Here is a 21,342-nt window from a genome sequence, read left to right on the forward strand (position 1 = left end):
GCCCTCAGACAATGAACAAAGAATGTAAGTTTCGCAGAACTGTTGTGCAATACTCAATCTGAGAAGAAATATTAGTCCCTCTAACAGTGAAATGTAATTTTTTTGGAAAAAAAAAACAATTTTATTATTTATTATTTATTTATTTATTTATTATTATTATTATTATTATTATTATTATTATTATTATTTTATTTTATTTTATTTTATTTTATATATATATATATATATATATATATATTTTGCAGGTGAAAAAGGCGATTGATCTTGGTACAAGTTATATGGAGTAGTTTTTATAGTGATAAAAACAATTACAAAGAACCAATACTAATATATTTGACTCTATTGTACACACACATTTAAGGCAATTGACCTTGGTACAAGCTGTATGCAGTAGTTTTTGTAGACATAGAAACAATTACAAAGAACCAATACGTATATGGTAGACTGTATTGTACACGCACACATCTAAGACATTGTACCACACAAGAGGAATGAGTGAAAGTTAAGTAAATGGAATATTGATCTCACAACTAAGTAAGTAAAATGTTAATAAAAGACTCCACTTCAATGTGTCTACCCCCATTAGCATGGACATCATGGCATGTAAGGACTTTAAAACCATTAATAACTAGCCTTAACCACCGATGTGGGATAAATTATAAGAGAGGAAAGGATTTTTTTTTTATAGTTGTAGAAGCAATTCCAAGGCAATAATACTTACACATTCAACTTTACTACACATATACATGCACCTATAGAGTTGTGCCACATAAAAAGGGATAGGGTGAAGGATGGGCAAGTGGAATCACAAATCAAATAATATGTTTGTTAGGGGCGACACATCATTGTGGGCATCCCATTAGCATAAGTGTCATGGCCTGTAAGGACTTTTGACTATCATGCACTAACCTTTGACACAAATGTGGGACACACTATAAGAGAACATAGGAGTTTTCATAGTTATAAAAGCGATTACAGGGGACCAACATTGATGCATTTAATTTTATTGTTCATAGACAGACACCCATAGATTTGTGCCACACAAAGGGGATTGAGGAAATGGTTGGTAAGTATAATATTAGTTTGGTAGTCCATCAAGCTATATGGTTCATATGCAATGCGACTCCATTTTGGTCACCCACATTGGTAAAATACTCATGGCATGTAAGAACTTTTAAATCATTGTAGATCAACCCTTGACATTGATTCAAAATAGATTTCAAGAGATAAGATGACTTTTCATAGTTGTAAAAGTAATTCAAAGGAACCAATATGGATGCATCCAACTTTATTGTGCACACATATATAGTCATAAAGTTCTATCACACAAAGGGGGCGAGGGCAAAGGCAAGGAAGTGAAATATCAATTTTGTAGTCAATTAAGCAATATGCTATCCAAGGCGTAATTTATTGCACCACTCTTTGGTTTCAAATAAAGATCGTGGTATGTAAAGAATTTTAAACCACCACAAATTGACCCAACACTAATGCACGATATTTTGGAGAAGTTGGTGTCACATATATAATACTAATAAAATAAAATGAGAAAAAAAGTTTCAATTTTTAAAATTTTAAAATTACCATAATGCAAAAATAAAATTTGAAATATTATCGATCTTATTTACTATATTTACACTACCACTTCACTTAGAGGAGTGGCAAATAAAGCATATAATGGTAGGGCTCTTGTTCTTAACTTGCATACCTAAAATGAGATAAGGTTTATTTATCTCATTCCTTCGTTCTAGGAAAATATCTTTACCGTGACTAACATTGAGAGAGCCAATTGTATGATCAATTTGCTAACATAGAAGCAAAAAATGGTTCCTCAATGGTGAAAGGAACAAAAGTTGGAAACAAAAAAAGGAATTACTAGAGTTATAAAAATATCTTTACCATGACTAACATTGAGAGAGCCAATAGTATGGTCAATTTGCTAACACAGAAGCAAAAAATGGTTCCTCAATGGTGAAAGGAACAAAAGTTGGAAACAAAAAAGGGAATTACTAGAGTTATATTCTTTAGATTGAACTAGTTGAGCTTCATCCCTATGTCACTCTTTGGGAAGCATATGCTATTACTTCTTTATGGTTAAGGAATTTTAAATTATCATATATTTATATTAATCTTGAAACTATTAAGAATAAGGAGGGATTAACAAAAGTGAAGTGTAATGAGATTTTTGATACCTTGTTAGCCCCATCAACAATTAATTCACAAATTGTCTCAATTAATAGTTGATTAATAAAGAACAACATGTCATAAGTAGATCTTTGAACTCTAATAGGGAGGATCTTCTCTACTACTTAAACTAGGTCTAATTAACATAAGAATTATAATTCATTTTTATATTTTATATATATATTACTAGAGGAATCCACAACTGGGTTGTTTTTGTACTCACGAGATATAGGGTCGGTTATGGCCACTACCACTATACCCTTAGGAAAACCATGTCACCCAAAAACATGTAACCATGGGTAAGCAACTGAGAATATGCACATGGGACCTCAAACTCACATTACATTTTCACGAGATTGCCAGGTGAACTCCAAGGAGGTTAAAATAAATCTATAATAACAACATAAATTTCCAAAATTAAAAGAAAATTAATCTCCTCTCAGCGCCATACCATGATAATGATATATAATATAAGGTAAGAAATATTAAAATCAAATTTATTTCAAAAAATAAATTCCCAATAATTTTAATGTTAATTAAAATAACCAAAACTCATTAGGAGTAATTGCCCACTATCAAAAGCCAAAAAAATTTCAAAAAGTCTTGCAGTGGGAGTGTTGGAATCATGTTTTTGATGGTGGAAATAGATTCAGCGCGATCATAAGCTGTTGAGACACTTTCAACAATAGTAAACAAGATTTTTTTTTTTTAATCAAAATCTTGCCAGAATTTCCCTGATTTTGAAGGCAAATTTACAAATGGTTTAGACTACGGTAAAAAGGGCTTCTAAACGCGTTGTATTTCAAAATTTTATTGAGAACCGGAGAGATGACACAATATAAGCGATATTCACGATTGAATAGACTCGTGCAAACATTGGATTGAACGGGAAGGGAGTTCTTTCACTCCCATGCCTTATAAGTCGAGCCCTGACCCACTTTTATTCGGTACGTGAGCAACATAAGGTCATCTTCTTTGGAAGTTCGCGAGCGAACTGACGTGAAGAAGAATCACGAAATACAACAATTGTGCCAAGCTCCACATCTCTTCCCACGAGCAACAAACTGCAAACCATTGAAAAGCCAGATAAATAAATAACTTACATATAGCAGATATAAATAAATTTTAGCAAATTCATGTGGTAGGATGCTGAGATCAAAGCACAGTGCCAGCAAATCTGTATGCCATCTATACTACACAACAATGCCAATTACATGTTCAATACCTTTTTAGTTTTCAATCATCATTCTATTTACCATGATATGTAGGAAATAAAACTAGGTGCATGGATTTCAAGCAGCATCAAGCCTGAAAGCTTTCTGCCCGGCTTAGCTATAGGGTTCCTTCTGGGGTTACTGGTAAAGCTGCCCAAGAATTTTAGAAGGATTACAAATACAGGGGCGAAAAATGCCCGAGTTAACAGCACCAGGCCCGTGCGTTCGGATGGTAATGGCGACGAGGTTAAAATGGTAAGCAATTGCATAAGTTTCCGTGTTTTCCGTTTCCACGGTCCACTTTGGCATCTATGTAGTATTTGAACTCGTAACCTGCGGTTGGCGAAATTCTTCTTCATTTGAAATGTGCTGAAGTTTTCTGCTTGGTAGATTAAAATAACTATGTTTGGAACTTACCTTCATTTATCTGTTTAAGCGGGATTTGCACTGTTAACCTTCTGTTCTAACCGTTTAAATAAGTCTCAATAAATTGATAGGTATCCAAGCTATTTTGCAATTGGGCAAAGTTCAGTTCATTTTAGTCAAAATGACTTACTTTAAAATTCTTAAGATAAACTCCTCTTTTTGGCCCGAACTTATGAACTCAAGATCTTTTACCTGTGTATATAGATCTTTAACCAAAACACCAATGCGGGGTGTTCAACTGGGGTGATCCACAATGTACTCCTGCCATTAATCTTTTTCATTCTTGGTTGATTTGTTGTGATCTAGCAAGTTTACTTTGCTAGAGAGGGGTCGATCTCTTGAGGTGTGTCTCTCTGTGATTCTCACCAGGTGGGTGAGAGAGGGTGCAAGCAACAAAATGCTGGGAATCGAACCTGGGTCAGTTGTGGAAAACTCCCACTGATTTACTGCTGAGCAACTACACAACCGACCCATAGACTGGTCTGCTTTATCGCATAGTGCAAAGGTGCCCTAAGTTTCAATGGCATGATGTGATTTTGCATAAGGTATAGGACTAATGTGTACTTGGCTTTGACAGATTTCTCACTTCATACCCCAAGTGCATTGCAAAAGTGTGATGATGAAATCTCTCTTCAAAATAAGAAATAAAGAAAATAAGTGGTATGCCTATATATTTTTTAGCTGCAATTTGGAAATTTATATTATATAAAGAGTAGCTTAGCAAACAGTGAGAGTACAGCATAGGTTATATCAAAAAATTCCAAGCAAAGTACAGTGCCAAATATGGTGCTTACATATGTCGTTGAGCAAAAGGTCCCAGCACTTCTGCAGCTGTGAAGTCTAAAATAAACACCTAATATTCTAATAACTTTAGAAAACATTAAACTTAGTGGAAGACATAGCAGCTGACAGCCTCTTCCAGGTCTACATTTGGAGGGACAAGTCTTGCTTCACAATCTCCACATCATCAATCAACTGATGCATGGTATCCTCTTTGTTTTATATCCCCATGGGTTGAATTTACTGACATTCTTTGGTTAGAGGCCCCAGATTGGGCTCCCTTGGCTCAAATTCAGAACGATATTTCTCAGCAGGCTGCATTTCCACTTCTAGAGTCACTGTTGGTTGTTTCTTTTGGACTAGAGTACCTATAATTGATGCAAATTGAGAAATGGCCTGGGCTTGTTATATTGAACCCTTGTAGTCACTGAAAAGATGGAAGCCCTATTGCATTGGATTGACTCCTCATGGTTCCGAAGAATACATCTAATTTCTTGCACCTCCCTATAATCGATTAGGATGACACAAAGACCGAGACACTAGGTTGGGGTCAAATAAAAATGGCAAACCAAAAACCAAAAGATAAGCATTTCTACGTGCAAGAGCACCACCAATATTCCCCCAATTTGCCTCTCTTTGAGACTATAATGTCGGAGAACCCTGGACACAATAAAGGACTGGACCAACGAAGGAAATAATCCACACTTCTTGAGAGTGAGTGCTCGAAAAAGGAGAGACAAACCACTACCAGAGGGTGGAATCCAAATATTGATTGAGAGGGAAAGAGATTCAAAAGCCCCCCCCCCGCACAGATGTAGCACATAGATAGCAACCCTCTTAGCTTTCCTCTTTGATTAAAATTAAGTAGACCATATAGGCTTATTACAAAACTAAAAACAATAACATCTCTTACCAGATAATGGATGAACAATAGAAATAAATTTCCAACTTCCCATGGATGCCTTCCTTGACAGTGATAAACATCAATTGATAATTCAAAATCATGTGTTGCCATGAAGCTAAACATGTGATGGGTGTATACTTCTTTCATCAATTTACTTGCATCGCTTTGAGAATGAGGCATGTAAATGCATGGCATAAAGAGAATTAATGCCTTGATGCACGCCTTTGGATTCATTTATATTTGGTTAAGGTATGGGTTGATAACTTGTGATCCCATTGATACTAATCACCCCCATTTTTAGTGCTATAGCTTTGTTGGCTAACCAATCTGGTTGTTGATTGTGCTCCCTCAAAACTGTTGAGAAATCTAGGGCAGCTAGATTAGGTGATTTCTCTTACTTTGATAACTGCTTGTGATGTACTTTTACTTAACTTAATTAGCTTCTTCTTTCTCTTGATTATATTTAGTGTTCTTCTCATCAAACGACTACCAAATCATAAAGAACAATGAGACGAGGACGCAAGATGTTGGTGATTAGCCAGGGCCAAAACCTCTCCTCTTGAGAGGAAAACCCACAAGAATTCTTCTCTTCTTATAGAATCTTCAAATGACGAATTCCAAGACCTAAGACCCTTGACAAAGACCCCTCCAAGACCAAGTCAACCTTTCTCCTTGATGAGCTTTCTTTCCAACAACTTCGACCCCAACAGTTTCTTCTGCAACTTCGACCCCAACAGTTTCTTTTGCAATTTCGACCCAATAGTTTCTTCTACAATTTCGACTCAACAGTTTCTTCTGCAACTTCGATCCAATAGTTTCTTCTGCAATTTCAACCCCAACAACTATCTAGCACTTCGACTTGCCCAACAAATTTCCAACACTTCGATTTTCCCAACAACTTTTGAAACCCTAACAAGAGAGAGAGAGAGAGAGAGAAACCCAAAAACTTCGATCTTGCTTTTCTTCTTCTTATCCATGATTTTCGTCCTTTTCCAGCGTCTTTCTTGAGGAGATCGAACTTGCTTGTTGTGTATACAAATGAAGCCAAGTTCCTTCTTATTTATAGGCTTTCTAGGGGTACGAATTGCTTCCTTGAGGCCAACTTGATCTTTCATGTAGGCCGACTTGCTTGAGGCACCATGACAAGGTCTTGGAGGGTCTTTGACTCTAATTTGACTCAAATAAATTTTTCTTTACAATATGTAACATGCCCAAAAGGGTCTTTCATACATGACAATGACTCTTATGACTTGTTGACTCAAAGACAAGCCCTAGAAGCACTCAATGGGTGCTTGACCTAAAAATAAATTTCCCTTGAGCATGAAACCCATGCCTCAAGAATGACAATAATAAATTTATTTTTCTCTTTACATCAAATACATAAAATCATGATTACATATGTCATTATGAAGACCGAACCTAGTTACATATTTCAACACTCCCTCTTAACTAGGGAGGTATTCATAATCCATACAAGGTACTTGGACATTCTCAAACTAAAGAATTCTCATAAGAAGAGTTGGATTGGTAAGCCATCTCATAAGCTATCTTATCAACTTATACTAGAGAATCTTATTATACCAACCAACATTGTCACATAGCAAGGCCTTGACTAACAACTCTATCTCTCCACAAGATTAGAGCACAATGCTGGCGAGACCAATGACTGACAGACACCATCATCATTGTCTCTCAAGGCACATACCCCACCCGGGTGTTCACAGGGTATGTCCTTTTAGGACAATTCCTATCTTGGAATAACACATCCTCAAGGAATTTCCTCTTCGACTATGCTCATCTTGGATGCCCTACCTCATCTTCAAATAGTATCGGAATCCGCCTTAGACGCTTACCCAATCCTCCATTCTTTCTTCACAATATGAAGACAAGAATGATGTGTCTATCTCTCCTCATGGCCTTCACTAAGACTTACGACTGTTAGTCTTGGTCTAGTGCATGACACATGAAGTAGAGAACCATATCTGTCACTCCCTCTTAACTAGGGAGGACCAACTCATTCCTATAAAAGGAATATACCCAAGCTCCCTCTTAACTAGGGACTTGTTCAACAACAACTCTTTGGTGGAGATCATGGTACTATCAATTGCTAGTAGAGCTCCTCCTTTCGATGTCATGAATTTCATCTTCTTCATTATGGAGCCTTCATCTTCTAGTTCTTCTTTGTAGGGCATCAACCATCCATCACTTTCCTTCAACGAACCATAGGATTGAACCAATAGTCATGTCATCCTTCTTTTCATCAGAAAGTGATCTTTCAATCCACATTTGGCTTTTCTTCATACAACTACCTCTTCCAAGTCATGTTTCCTTCAAGATCTTCCATCCAACCACATGAGTGCTAGTTGTAGGTGACATCTACAACTCTCTTTCGGTAGCTCAGTATCAACCTATCCATATGTTATTCAAAAATAAGAAATGAACATCAAATCAAAGTTACCTTTTGTGATGGCTTTTCATCATGCTATCTGCTTGCTGGCAACATCAACATCTTGCACATTCATAAACACATCTCCAAGATTTTCAATGTCAAGGGTCTCCAGTCTTTACAAACCTTCTCAGGATATTCATACCTTCTCTATGGAGATGTCATGGCCAATTCTTCTAGTCATCGAATGTTGATTATCTTTTCTTACGTGACCATAGTTGCATCTTTCACTATCTCTTCTTTCTTTCTTCACATATTGCTCCCAGGAACTTCCATCCATGGTTCCTTCATCTTTATCAACTACCTCATATTCCATATGAGGACATATTATGTTGATTTCATTTTGTTAATATGTGAATCATGCCTTCATGCATCTTTCCACAGGAAGAGATTCATTTTCTTCCATCATGCTCATGAGGTAGAGCATTCACCCATGCTATCTGCAACTATATGATAAAATGACTTAATCTATCAAACATATACATACCTCTTTTCTCCTTTTGGTCATCTAGACTTTCTTTGGTAGCTTCCTTTCCTTGATTGAAAGTACTTCAACCATCTTGACATGCTGCAATCCTTTGTCACCATACCATCATCCTTCTAAACAATAGATCCCACACAAGGTGAAATGATCAACGAGACACTTGCTTCTTCCAAGTAGAGGTGAACCTTCTAATGAAGATTCCAACAGAGGATCTTGATTATCCTCATCCTACAAATGCTCCTTTCTAATGATGATGATGTATGATGAGTTCTTTCTATCTTCTATCATGCTAGATGACTTTCTTCATATTTACTACTTATGCTTTCAATGAGGTTACCAAGAGCTACTTCCTTTCTATGATGATTGCTACATCCATGTAGATTTTTACTTCAACTATCCTTTCAAGCTTCTATAATGATGTCATGAGTTCTTGATTCCATCGTATGCTTCTAATATGATGCATCCTATCATGCTTACATTACTTTCTACCATGATAACTATCTTTCACAAAAACTAAAAAAGAACAAAGTGAAGGAGATTATCTCAGTCATAATAGAGATATTTCACTTCCTCCTCCTTTGATTTCTTCTTCTCAGGTTCTTCCACTTCTTCGATGACATGGGCTTCATTCCTTTCTTTCCTTTTCTTGTTGTCCTTCTTGAGTTTCAGACAATCTCTCTTGAAATGCCCATATTCCTGATAGCCATAACATTGGATCTTTGACATATCGATCTTCTTCCTTTTCCAAGGACCAAAATTTTTAAACTTTCCTTTTCTCCTAGCCATGGCAGCAAATGCTTGAACTTGTTTGCTTGGTCCTACATCATTTTTTGCCTTCAACCTAGTTTCTTCAATTTTACACAATGACCAGAGTTCACTAAATGGGGTGCCTTCCTTCTTGCCATAGATGCTTGATATGAAGTTGCCCCATTATCAGGTAGTGCATTAAGCACCATGGTGGTCATCTCTTTGTCGGACATTATTTCACCCAACTCTTGCTGTTGGTCTCGTATTTTTGACACCCTCATAAGATACGAGGCTATCCCTTCTTCCTTTGATACCTTCATCTTATATAGCTCGGTTCTCAAAGATATTACATCTCCTGCAGTGCTTACGGAGAATAATTCTACCAGTTTGTCATAGATGTCTTTTGACTTCTCCAATTTTGTGACATAAAGGATGAGGGAATCCTTGATTGATTCTATAAGGATTCTTTGAGGCCTTATTTCCTCTTTCATATATTTTGCTATAGCTTCAACTGCTTCTTTTGGTGGTTTGACAATTGAACCCTTAACATGTCCAATGACTTCATTTTCTATGAGGATCAAATCTGTTCTCTTCTTCCATGCAAGGAAATTTGATGACCCAACCAACTGCTCTCTATGCAAAGTGAAGTCATTTTGATAGTAGATTCAGTTATAGATATAAGGATACTTACTTGTTAAGTGAAGATGCTCCTTTGATGGTGATACCTTCAACTTGATGCCTTCTTGATTTTGACGATGATGTCTTTCTTCAAATATGCTTGAGATGTGATCCTTGATTTAAAATTTTAAACAGAGGGAGAACCCCTTGATTCCTTTGATGACGATGACAACAGCTCTTCTTGTTTCTTTGAAATGGAGACTTAAAGATGCTTTATATGTATATACTTTCTTTCTTTGAGTGGAGGTGGGGTCCTTGAGGTCTTCTTGTTGTTGTTGCTTCTAGATGGTGTGATCCTTGAAATGGGTAGTCCTTCTTGATGCTCCTTAGATTGTTCGACCCTTATGTATCCCTTCTTGATGATTTGATGTCCTCTTTGATGTCTTGACCTTGCTTGATACTCTTTTTGATGGTCCTTCTTCAAGCTGCCTTTCCTTGACTTGTCACCTTAGCTCTGATACTAGGCAGGACTCCCAAAGATTCAGAGATGGTCCACATTTGGCTTCTTCCCTGTGAATGCTTCCTCGGTTGTCATATTTTCAAGAATCCTATGAGGACTTCTATTTTGAATATATACGGCTATCATTGCTGCTTCTCACCATAGAAATTTCGGTAAGTCTTGATCAAGGAGCATTGTTCGTACACCTTCAATTGTCCTATTCTTTCTTTCGGCCACTCCATTTTGTTCAGGATAGTAGGTAACAATAAGCTTCCTCTTAATTCTTGCTTCTTTACAATATGCAATCAATTCTTTAGAAGTGCATTTCCCACCATTGTCAGATCTCAAAGTCTTTATTTTCCTTTCGGTTAGGGTTTCTACTTCACATCTAAACTCCTTGAATTTCTGTAATACTTCATCCTTTTTCTTGATAAGGTAGAGCCATGTCTTTGTAGAGTGATCATCAATAAATGTTACATAGTAAAGATGACCTCCAAGTGATTTGTCAGACATGGGCCCACACACATTAGAATGTATGAGGTCTAAATTCTAATATTTCTTTAGACCTTGTTTCACTATTTGAAAATGGTTTTCTTGTATGTTTTCCCAAAGAGCATCCCTTGCAAACTCCTTCACGACTTCTTTGATATCGGGGATACCATGAACTAGATGTTTAAGAGTGGGAATGACCTTGTAGTGAAGATGACCATATCTTCTATGCCATAGCTCAATGAGAGTGATTTCCATATGAACTAATTCTTGAGGAGGTGGTGTAATGACTCTATACAAGCTTCCTTCACGAACTCCAATAACCCTAGTTTATCAAGACTTAAATTTTTCCCCAAACCAAGACCTTTCCATCAACAAAAGAAACTCTATCCCGTTTATCTTCTAAGCAAGAAATTGAAAGCAAATTCTTTTTCAAACCTGGAACATATAATATGTCGTTGAGATGTAGTTTTGCTCCATTCTCCAGCTTCAAAGATGTTGATCCCAGGCCTCTAACAACACAGCTTTTGTTGTCTCCCAATTCCACTGCATGAGAAGATGGTTCCTTTGATAGAGTTTGTAGTTGTTTACTTTCCCCTATAATAGGTCTTGATACTCCTTGTCGATGATCCATGCATTATCATCATTAAGTAATCCTGTAAGTGCAGCTAAGAACCCTTGACTTTTGACCTTGCTCAATAAGTAGTAGACAATCTTCTTGATCCATCTTCATGTAGAATTGAATCCCATTCTTATCATAGAGAGAGTAATCATTTCCTTCAAGCCAACGAAGTGATCTTCAATCTTCTTCCACCTTAGCTCTGATACCATGTTGAGAAATCAATGCTAGTAGAATTAGGGTTAGATTTCTCTTTCTTGATAATTAGTTGTGAATTATGTTGGCTTCTTTTACTTATTTGTTATATTATCTTTCATAAAGCAATTACCAAATTATGTGTGCATGAAGATCACAAAAGCACAAGACACAAGATGTAGGCACTCTGTCAGGGAAAAACCCCTATCTAGGGGAAAGTCCAATGAAAATCTCTTCTTTCAATAGTTTTTCTTGAGACTCTTCAACCTAGACACAGACCTTCTCCACACCAAGCCAACTTTTCCTTCTTTGATCCAACCTTTGACCTAGTAGCAACAACACTTTGACCCTAACAACTTCGACTTGGCAGCTTCCAGCATCAACAGACAACAACAACTTCGACTTTGACAAGGAGACTTCAATCTCCTAAATTAGTCCGAGAGAGAGAGAGAGAGAGAGAGAGAGACTAAAACTTCGATTTTGTCCTTCCCTTCTTGACCAAACTCGCACTCCTTCTTCACCTTCACACTTTTTCCCAGCTTCCAGCTTCAGATATTGAACTATGTGTGAGGTCAAATTGCCTTCCTTGAGGCCGACTTGATCTTCTTGAGGCCGACTTGGTGCGGAGGTTACATAACTCATCTTTGACTAAAAAATAATACTTTTTACATCGTTCGAAATCCCAAGAAGGGTCTCATAAAATATACAATGACTATAATGTCTCTTTATTAATCCTAGGAGTCCACAATGGGGACTTTGACTAATAAAATGATGACCCAAGCATGAAGCCCATGCTTTATTAAGTCATTATAACAATAATAAATTTCTTTTGACAAATACATTTTATGAAGACCGAACCTAGTTACATTTTTCAACATTAGAGAGCCTGATGCAACTCTGATTATCACATTAGATCAATGTTTTTAAAACCGGAACCGGTGACCAGACTGGTCCACCTAATGAACCGGTTTACCGACCGGAACCGGTCTAACCGGGACTGGTTTGGTCTAAACGAACCGGTTTTAAAAAAATACATTAAATAATTAATTTTTAATGAAACAAAACTATTTTTAAGATGTAAAACCATGATTCCAAGCCAATAGAGACAAAATATGCAAAGTTTGCTCATTTATATACCATGCAAAGGTGAATATATCAAAATGGCACCGAGTGCAATACATATCAATAGCAAAATACATAAGAAATGAGGCTCTAAATGGCCTATAAAGTCCAAAAACAATGCTGCAAGCTATGAGGCCATTGGCCTACTACAAGTCTACAGTGTACACATGATCAATCATCAAGTCCATCACCACTACTAGACACAGGATCATCATCAGGAGCTACATAGACATCATCTGGTTCAGAGTCTGAGGATGCCTCAGCCTGATCTGCAACATCAGTATCAATGCCACCAATGACAATAGAAGTGGACCTAATGGAAGCACGAGTTTGTCGACCTGCACGACTAGTGCCTTCCATTGGTTCCTTGCCTTTCCTTGATGCCGCTACTGATCCTGGTTCTGATGCCGCCACATAATCTGCCTCATCCCCCGCTAAAGCCATGTCGATATCAAAATCAGCCTTAAACACAGGATCTTCAGTCTCCTCCACCCATTCTGATGTTGGATCAATATCGTCCAACACAATGGGATCTAGATCAGGTGATTTGCTCATCATTTGGTTCCTCCTCAGTCGAAGGTTGTATTGCACAAAAACAAGATCATTTAACCGTTTTTGTTCCAAACGGTTTCTCTTCTTCGTGTGTATGCGCTCAAAAACAGACCAATTGCGCTCACAACCTGAAGCACTGCAAGTTTGACTGAGGACTCTAATTGCAAACCTTTGCAATTGAGGACACTGGCCACCAAATGACTCCCACCAATGTGCTGCAAAGAAAAAGACAATAATTAGTAACTTAGTTTATAATTTGAATTGTAAAGAACGTAAACAATTTTAACTTGAAATGAAAAACAAAATGGAAATTGGAATTGCTTACCTGGTTGGTCCACATCTCTTGCCATCTTTGCCAAGTTTTTGCCAAAAGTACCACTTGCCATATTGAAAATAGTAAGCTGTCTATGTATTTCCAACTGGTCTACATGGTTAGGGACCATGCGCTCCAAGCAATCAATCAATCCAGCTCTGACCTCCCCATCATGCTGATCTCCTAGCCGATTTTTATAGTGATACCTTGGGTTCAAAAAATACCCGGCTGCATGTATAGGACGATGGAGTTGATTGTTCCATCTGTTATCAATGATCTCCCATATACGGCCATATTTAGCTAACCTGTCCTTGTAAGCTGCCCGTATCTGCTCCTTTGCCTGATCCATAGCTTCATAAATGTAGCCCATGGCCAATCTTTCCCCATCCACCAACCTTAGCACCTTAACAAGGGGCTCGGTAATTTTCACAAGCTCTACAGACCTTTTCCAAAAATAAGTGTCTAACACTTTCTTTTTGGTGTCTTTTCCATCTGGTCTACGAGCCCACCGAGATTCAGACCATTCTTCAGAGGAAAACATTTTCTGCAAGTTTTTATGTTGACCATTGAGACATTGCAACGTGAGGAAGTGAGTTGCAAATCTCGTAATTGCAGGCCTAACAAGCTCTTTGCCTCCAGTGTGTTTCCTCATTAGGTTCAATACCCATGAGTGGTTGTAAATGTATTTTGTAATGCACTTGGCATGCTCTACAGTGTTTTTTACCCACTCCACTTTGCCTATATCCTCAAGCATGAGGTCTATGCAATGTGCAGCACATGGTGTCCAAAATATGGTCTTATATTTGGCCTCAAGCATCTTTCTAGCAAGAACATAGTTTGAGGCATTATCAGTGATGACCTGCACAACATGCTGCTCCCCAACTTCCTGAATAACATTATCCAAAAGCTCAAATAGAAGGATTGCATCCTTTACCTTATCAGATGCATCAACTGATTTCAAAAACATGGTTCCTTGAGGGCAAGAAACAAGGAAATTAATGATAGTGCGGTTCTTTCCATCGGTCCATCCATCTGACATAATGGAACAACCTGTTTTGAGCCATGACTCTTTAAACTCAACCAAATACTCATCAATGGAAGATATCTCTTTTTGCAAAAGAGCTCCCCTCAAGTCATGCATACTAGGGCCTTTGAAGCCCTTTCCTGCAGCTATAACAGAGTCCCACATAGCTTGGTAATAAGGTGAGCGAGCAGCATTAAATGGGATATCTGAATCATACCACCATCTAGCAATGTATTGGTGAGAAGTTTCTTTGCATTGTTTTTTCCAATGTTGATCCAAAGTGGGTTGAGAACTTGGCTGGGAGGAAGTGGGATTAGATTTAGAAGAGGCAATGTTGGCAGAAGATGAGAAATAACTTTGGATGTTTGCTCTCTTTGTTCCTTTTGATGGTTGGCCAACTCCAACAGAAGGATGAACATACTGAAAGGGGTCATTGGTGGAAGGGATAGAAGTGGAGTCTTGAATCTCATAATCATCATACCCACTCTCTTTCATGGCTTCTATTAATTCCCTCTTCCTTGCAATTTCATCTTGGATGGCCTTCTCCCTAGCCTTATCCTCATAAAATTTTTCAAGCTTGGCAATGTATTCTGCCCTAATAGGACCTAACAGTGCATTTGGTGCATCACATGGCTTTACTTGGCCTCTTACCCCAGCCAAGTGTTGTTTCAACCTAAGAATACCCCCACCTCCAATAGATTTATGGCATAATTTGCATATCATTTTTCCATCAATTACATCACAATGAACCCATGCACTGTCCTTTCCTTTTGGAGCCATGTTTGCTTGAAATAATAACAATTTGCAAAGAAATCTGCCATTTAAAAAAAAATTGCAGCTAAGCAAAATGGAAAACCAAAGATAAATGTAGGAAAACAAATGCACATGCAAGGCTCAAGCTACAAAATTTGATAGCATAGAGCTAGAGAGTTTATAGCATACATGATAGATCATAGAAGTGAGAAGTTTATAAGTATAACACATTAAAAAAAAATTCATGGACAACAGACTCAAATGAGGAATTATCAAGTGCAAATCCTTACCTGGAAATGCAAACTAGCTCCCTTAGCCTCCTCTTGAAGATGGCAACTCCACTGACAGCTACACACTATCTCCAAAATAGCTCCAACTCCAACTCCAAGATGACTACTTCAGCAAAAACTCCACACTCTCCAAGCTCACAAACAAACTCACAAACACTCCAAATCAGTTGTGTGAGACAAATGAGAGTGAGAGGGGTCTCTTATAGCTTGGAGAGGGTGTTTTTGGAGGGAAAATACCTTTACCTCCCCCCCAAAACCCCTAAACCACAAAACAACAGCGCTTTTTTTCATGAATCGGTGGGCTTGCCATAAACCGGCCGGTTTAGGACGGAACCGGCCGGTTTGATACAAACCGGCCGGTTCCGTCCTAAACCGGCCGGTTTTTACCGGTTAGGGCCAAAATTCGGGCAAACGAGGGATCTGACCGGGTTTTTAGGCCGGTTCGGACCGGCCAGCTAGCTAACCGGCCGGTTTGACCGGTTACCGGTTTTTCTGAGCGGTTTTTAAAACTATGCATTAGATACTGGTCAAATCTAATTGCTAACCAAACAAACCCACTAGTAGGTTCTAAAGCCAAATAGCTTCGCATGTGGCCATGCTAGCTGCCATGTATTCTGCCTCTGTAGGACTTAATGGCATAAACTTTTGCTTCCTGCTGCACTAAGAGACAACCCCTGATCCAAATACCGAAGCAACACCATAAGGTGATTTTCTAATCCACTGAACTGCCTGCCCAATCTACATTTGTATATCCACACAAATTGACACCATCACCTCGAGTATATCACAAACCATACTCTACTGTACCTCATAGATACCTCAATACGTGTCTCATTGCTGTCCAATGCACTCTCTTTTGCTCCACCATGAACTGACTGAGAGTGTTGACCGTGAAACAAATGTTTGGCCTTTTGTTGACTAGATACATGAGAGATCCGATGAGTTGCCTATACAAGGTTGGGTCCACATCTACGTCCTCTAATGCATCTATCTTTCTCCAGTTGGTAATCATAGGCATGTATATGGGTCTATAGTCCTGTAGCTTGAATCTCTTCAGAATCTCCATAGTATATCTTCCTTGCCTAAGGAAGATCTTCCCGTTCATTTGCCATACCTCTAGTCCTAGGAAGTAATGCATCAGTCCCAAATCTTTCATCTCGAACTCAGTTGCCAAGTCCCTCTTGTAGTCCTCTATGAGCCTTGACGGCCTTGTCAAGAATAGATCATCCACATACAACACTAGGATGAGTGGCTCACTTCCTACCATTAGATAGTAGAGGTTAGAGTCTGCTTCGCTCTTCACGAAGCCCATTTACTGCAAGTAGCTATCGATTTGACCATACCATGCCCTAGGAACTTGTTTGAGTCTATGTAGCACCCTCTGTAGCTCTCATACATGCATATCTCTCCCACGTGTCTCAAATCCCTCTGACTGTTCGATATACACCTCCTCCTCTCTCACCTTATTCAAGAATGCAATCTTGACGTCTATCTGGTGAATGTTCCATCCCATATGCACTGCCAATGAGATCACGACCTTGATAGAGGTATATCTGGCCACTAGTGTGAAAGTCTCCTCATAGTATATGCATTCCTTCTGCGCATATCCTTTGGCCACAAACCTAGCCTTATACTTCTCCACATTGCTATCAATTGCACATTTGGTCTTGTAGATCCATCAAGAGCCTACTACTGCCCTGTCCACTGGTCTAGGCATGACCTCCCATACATCATTGATCATGATGGAGTTGTATTCCTCCATCATGGCATCTTGTCACACCTGATGTTGTGTAGCCTCATCATAATCAGAAGGCTCCCTGTCAATGACCTCTGTCACCAACGCCTTGTACTTGTTTGGTTGTCTGCGCTCTCTGGTGCTCGATCGAGGAGCTCCTAAGAACTCTTATGCATCCTTCAATGTTTGGAGCACCTCTATACTTCTTCTTCCACTGGTGGTGATTGGAGCTTCAAGCTCCTCATCCTGCCCCTGCTGCTTTGTCTGCTACGAACTCACAGGACCTCCTCCACCTAAGCTAGAGTTTGTGTTGGTAAATGTATTAGTACTCTGCTGTCCCTGCAACTGTTCTTCAACCCTTGGAGCTTTTGTTGGCCCACTTTGATCATCTGCTAGCAACTCGCAAGATCTCCTGAAGGCTTTCTCCTCTTGGAACTTTATGTCCCGTCTCACGATGATCCTTCTGCTACCAGGAATATAGATCTTGTCTGCCTTGGACGTTTCGCTGTAGCCAATGAAATAGCCCTTCTCTATAGTTTGATCCAGTTTGGTGCATTTATCGTCCGACATATGATAGTATGCTATGTTGCCAAAGATCCTGAAGTGTCTAACCTTTGGCTTCTTCCCTGTGAAGAGCTCCTCTGGTGTTATCTTCCTCAACTCTCTGTGAGGAACCCCGTTATGTTTGTACACTGCTGTGCTACATGCCTCTGCCCATAGAAACTTAGGCATATCTTGGTCATATAACATTGCCTCTACTGCCCCAACAATTGTCCTATTCTTTCGTTTTGTAACCCCATTCTGCTGTGGGTTGTATGCAACAGTCCACTCTCTCATGATGCCCTCCTTCACACAAAACCCTGTGAAGGCTTTATCAATGTACTCACCTCCATTATTTGTCCGAAGTAATTTGATCTTTTTACTTGTCGTGTTCTCCACAAGAGCCTTGAACTCTTGGAAGCGAGTGAAGACCTCATCCTTTGTCTTCAGAAAATAGATCCAGGTTTTCTTGGAGAAGTCATCTATGAAGGTCATGAAGCACTCATAAGCCTTGAGAGATCTGGTGGACATCAGGCCACAAATATCTAAATGTACTAACTGAAGCACACCACAGGCTCTACTGTCACTCCTTTGGAATGTTGCCTTAGCGAATTTCCTAAGTACGCACCCCCAACACATATCATCGCTTTCCATGCTCAATTCTAGGAATCCTGTCACAGTCTCCCTGAGCAACCTAAGTGATACATGATGTAAGTGTTGTTGGAGTCACAATTGCCGTTACACCAAAACCTGCAGGTGTTAGTAAAGGGATGCATCACTAGAGTTAACGGATCCATGAGAGGTGATTAAGCCATGTCGTGAAACACACAGGGAGCGCTGGATTATCCAATGCCCAACAATCTCCTCCAGCGCGAGCCGGGTGTGATTTGAACTCGAGACCTTTGGCTCCGATACCACTTGTTGGAGTCACGATTGTTGTTATACCAAATTCCGCAAGTGTTAGTAAACAAACTCATCGCCAGAGTTAACGGATCCATGAAAGACGGTTAAGCCATGTTGCAAAACACACGAGGAGTGCTGGATTATCCAATGCCCAACAAGTGTCCCATCCTCCTATACCATAGCTCTCCTAAGTCTTTGCCACTGCTACTGCTACTGATTAGTGCCTTTGGAGAATCAAACTGCAACTTGTATAACTTGTTGCTTCGAACCCCAATCTGTTTGACCTTCTTCCAACTTTGGTGCTTGATGTACACCTTCTGCTCCACGAATTAGATACTGTACCCCTTATCTTGTAGTGCAGAAACTGAAATCAGGTTCATACCCAAACCTGGCACATGCAACACATCTGTAACACTGGTGTTCTTTCCTGACTCCCTTTAAATGTTGATGGTACTTCTCCCAACTGGAGTACATTTCATGTTGTTTCCCACCTGTATCTGGAAGTCCATCTCCTCTTCTTTGTAATTGGAGAAATAGTCTCTAACCCCCATCATATGTGTTGATGCTCCACTGTCGATATACTAGACTCCTGTGGACGTGGAGCTAGAGAGGCAAGCTATGAGAGCGAATTCATCTTCCAACCTAGAAGACAATTCTTCAATGCCCGCTGAAGCTATTGTCTGCTTCCCCTTATTGTCCTTCTTTCGGTTAGGACATTGACGAACATAGTGTCCATGTTGACCGAAACCAAAACACTTTCTTCTTTTCTACTTTTGAGTTGGATCCCTTGCTGGACCCCTTCTTCGCCTTTCCCTTTCCTGCTAGGGCGACATTATCCTGCTCCTTTTCCACCTCCTGTGCCTTGCCGCTGCTACTGGTGCCATTGACCAAGCTGAGCCTAAGCTCCTGAGTGAAGTCACTCCATAGGTGATCCCATCTTGGAAGTGTGTCTTGCCCAAAAATCACTTGGATGAACATACTCCATTCCTTGGAAAACCCATTCAGTGCTATGTGCACTAGCTCGTTGTCACTTGGCTTGTCTCCTACTGTAGCCAACTCATCTTTGACAAGTTGAACTTTGGTGAGATAGGAAGTCATGTCTTCACCCTTATGCTGTTTGATGGTCCTCAGCTTCTCCTTGAGAATCATCTTCCTATTCTTTGAAGGATTTTGGTACAATTTTACTATGGCATCCCACATCTGCTTCGCTGTGTCTTTGTCTGCGGTATGTAGAACAATATGGTCCTTGACATCATCAAGGATAATCCTCTTCGCTTTGACAAGTTGAACTTTGGTGAGATAGGAAGTCATGTCTTCACCCTTGTGCTGTTTGATGGTCCTCAGCTTCTCCTTGAGAATCATCTTCCTATTCTTTGAAGGATTCTGGTACAATTTTACTATGGCATCCCACATCTGCTTCGCTGTGTCTTTGTCTGTGGTATGTAGAACAATATGGTCCTTAACATCATCAAGGATAATCCTCTTCGCTTTGACATTTTCTTTCCTGTAGGTTGCCAGCTATTGTGGATCTTGAGGTACAACAATAACATTCTCCACATACTCCTTTGGCCCTCCACACGCCAAAGTTGGAAGCTTCATCCAATTTGTCGTAATCTCTCAATCCTGCTGTGGTCATCTCCGGAAATCTGCGAAATTCAAATAAACTGGAGAATAACTAAAGAAATCGAATTGGGTTGAAACACCTGGTTTTCTCTTCTTGTGCCCTATGCTGATTTACTCTTGCAAACCCTCTACGCTTAGATCTGCTCTGATACCATGTGGAGTTTCCTTAATTGCAACAAATAGAATTTAATCTTCTATCTACTGGTGATTATTTGTCTTCAAAAATTTAATTCGGCAAATAACGGTTAATTTACTACTGTAATTTTCACAAATAAATATAGGAACTGAGAAATAATGCACACACAAAATGATTGAAACCAATATTTTTGGACAATAGTCATTAGAAAAACCCCAATGTGCAGAAAACTAGTTATGCAGATGAGGGTTTTATTATTAATTCTTCAGTAATTTGAGAAATACAACAACTGCTTGCCTCTCACTGGCAAATAATATTCTCTTCGCCAAATCAATCTAGAGACACAAGAGTCTTTCTCGCAGATGAAATCGCCCCCCTTGTGCAACTCACACTCCTCCCGACAACTCACACTGGTTTTGCAACTCGCACTAGTTGCTTTAGAAATTTGCACTGCCTCTAGGAAAATTAATCTGCTAGAAATCGACCTCCAATAACTCGTTTGACCAACTCGCTCTACCTCTGAGTGATAAATCCAGCACTGGCAAATTGGAACAAGTTCCTCTGCCACTTGCACTAGTAAACTGGCAATTCCCATTGCTAATTTCAGTCTCCTTTTCTGCTGGTGAAATCAATCTCCTTCCTGTCAATGGAAACTGGAAATCACTGAGAAATTCTTCTTCGGAAATCTTCTCCCAAACTCTTTGCTGAAACCCTTCTGCTAGTGTCTCCTTCTGTGCCCTTGCTATCAC

The 21,342-nt window shown here is 39.2% G+C and overlaps 1 protein-coding gene across 10 annotated transcripts in view; it reads left to right on the forward strand.

Moving 5' to 3' along the window:
• Positions 1–3,034: 3,034 nt before the first annotated feature.
• Positions 3,035–21,342, forward strand: part of LOC149258830 (Peptidyl-tRNA hydrolase II (PTH2) family protein) — a 401,298-nt gene continuing 382,990 nt past the window's right edge. For 5 of the 10 annotated variants that reach the window (XR_016256989.1, XR_016256990.1, XM_089416451.1 and 2 more), the window contains exons 1-2: positions 3,040–3,360; positions 3,450–3,650. Coding sequence is in view for 8 of the 10 variants with exons in the window: in XM_089416451.1 (XP_089272577.1) it covers positions 3,328–3,360; positions 3,450–3,650 (234 nt within the window). In the remaining 2 variants the exon portion in view is untranslated. Of the gene's footprint in view, positions 3,361–3,449; positions 3,651–21,342 lie in introns of all 10 variants that reach the window. The other 5 variants (XM_089416437.1, XM_089416429.1, XM_089416420.1 and 2 more) reach the window with 4 other exon arrangements.

Source organism: Pinus tabuliformis, chromosome 6, assembly GCF_031772625.1.
Source record: "Pinus tabuliformis cultivar Carrire ecotype Pingquan chromosome 6, CPIR1, whole genome shotgun sequence".
NCBI classification, from domain to species: domain Eukaryota; kingdom Viridiplantae; phylum Streptophyta; class Pinopsida; order Pinales; family Pinaceae; genus Pinus; species Pinus tabuliformis.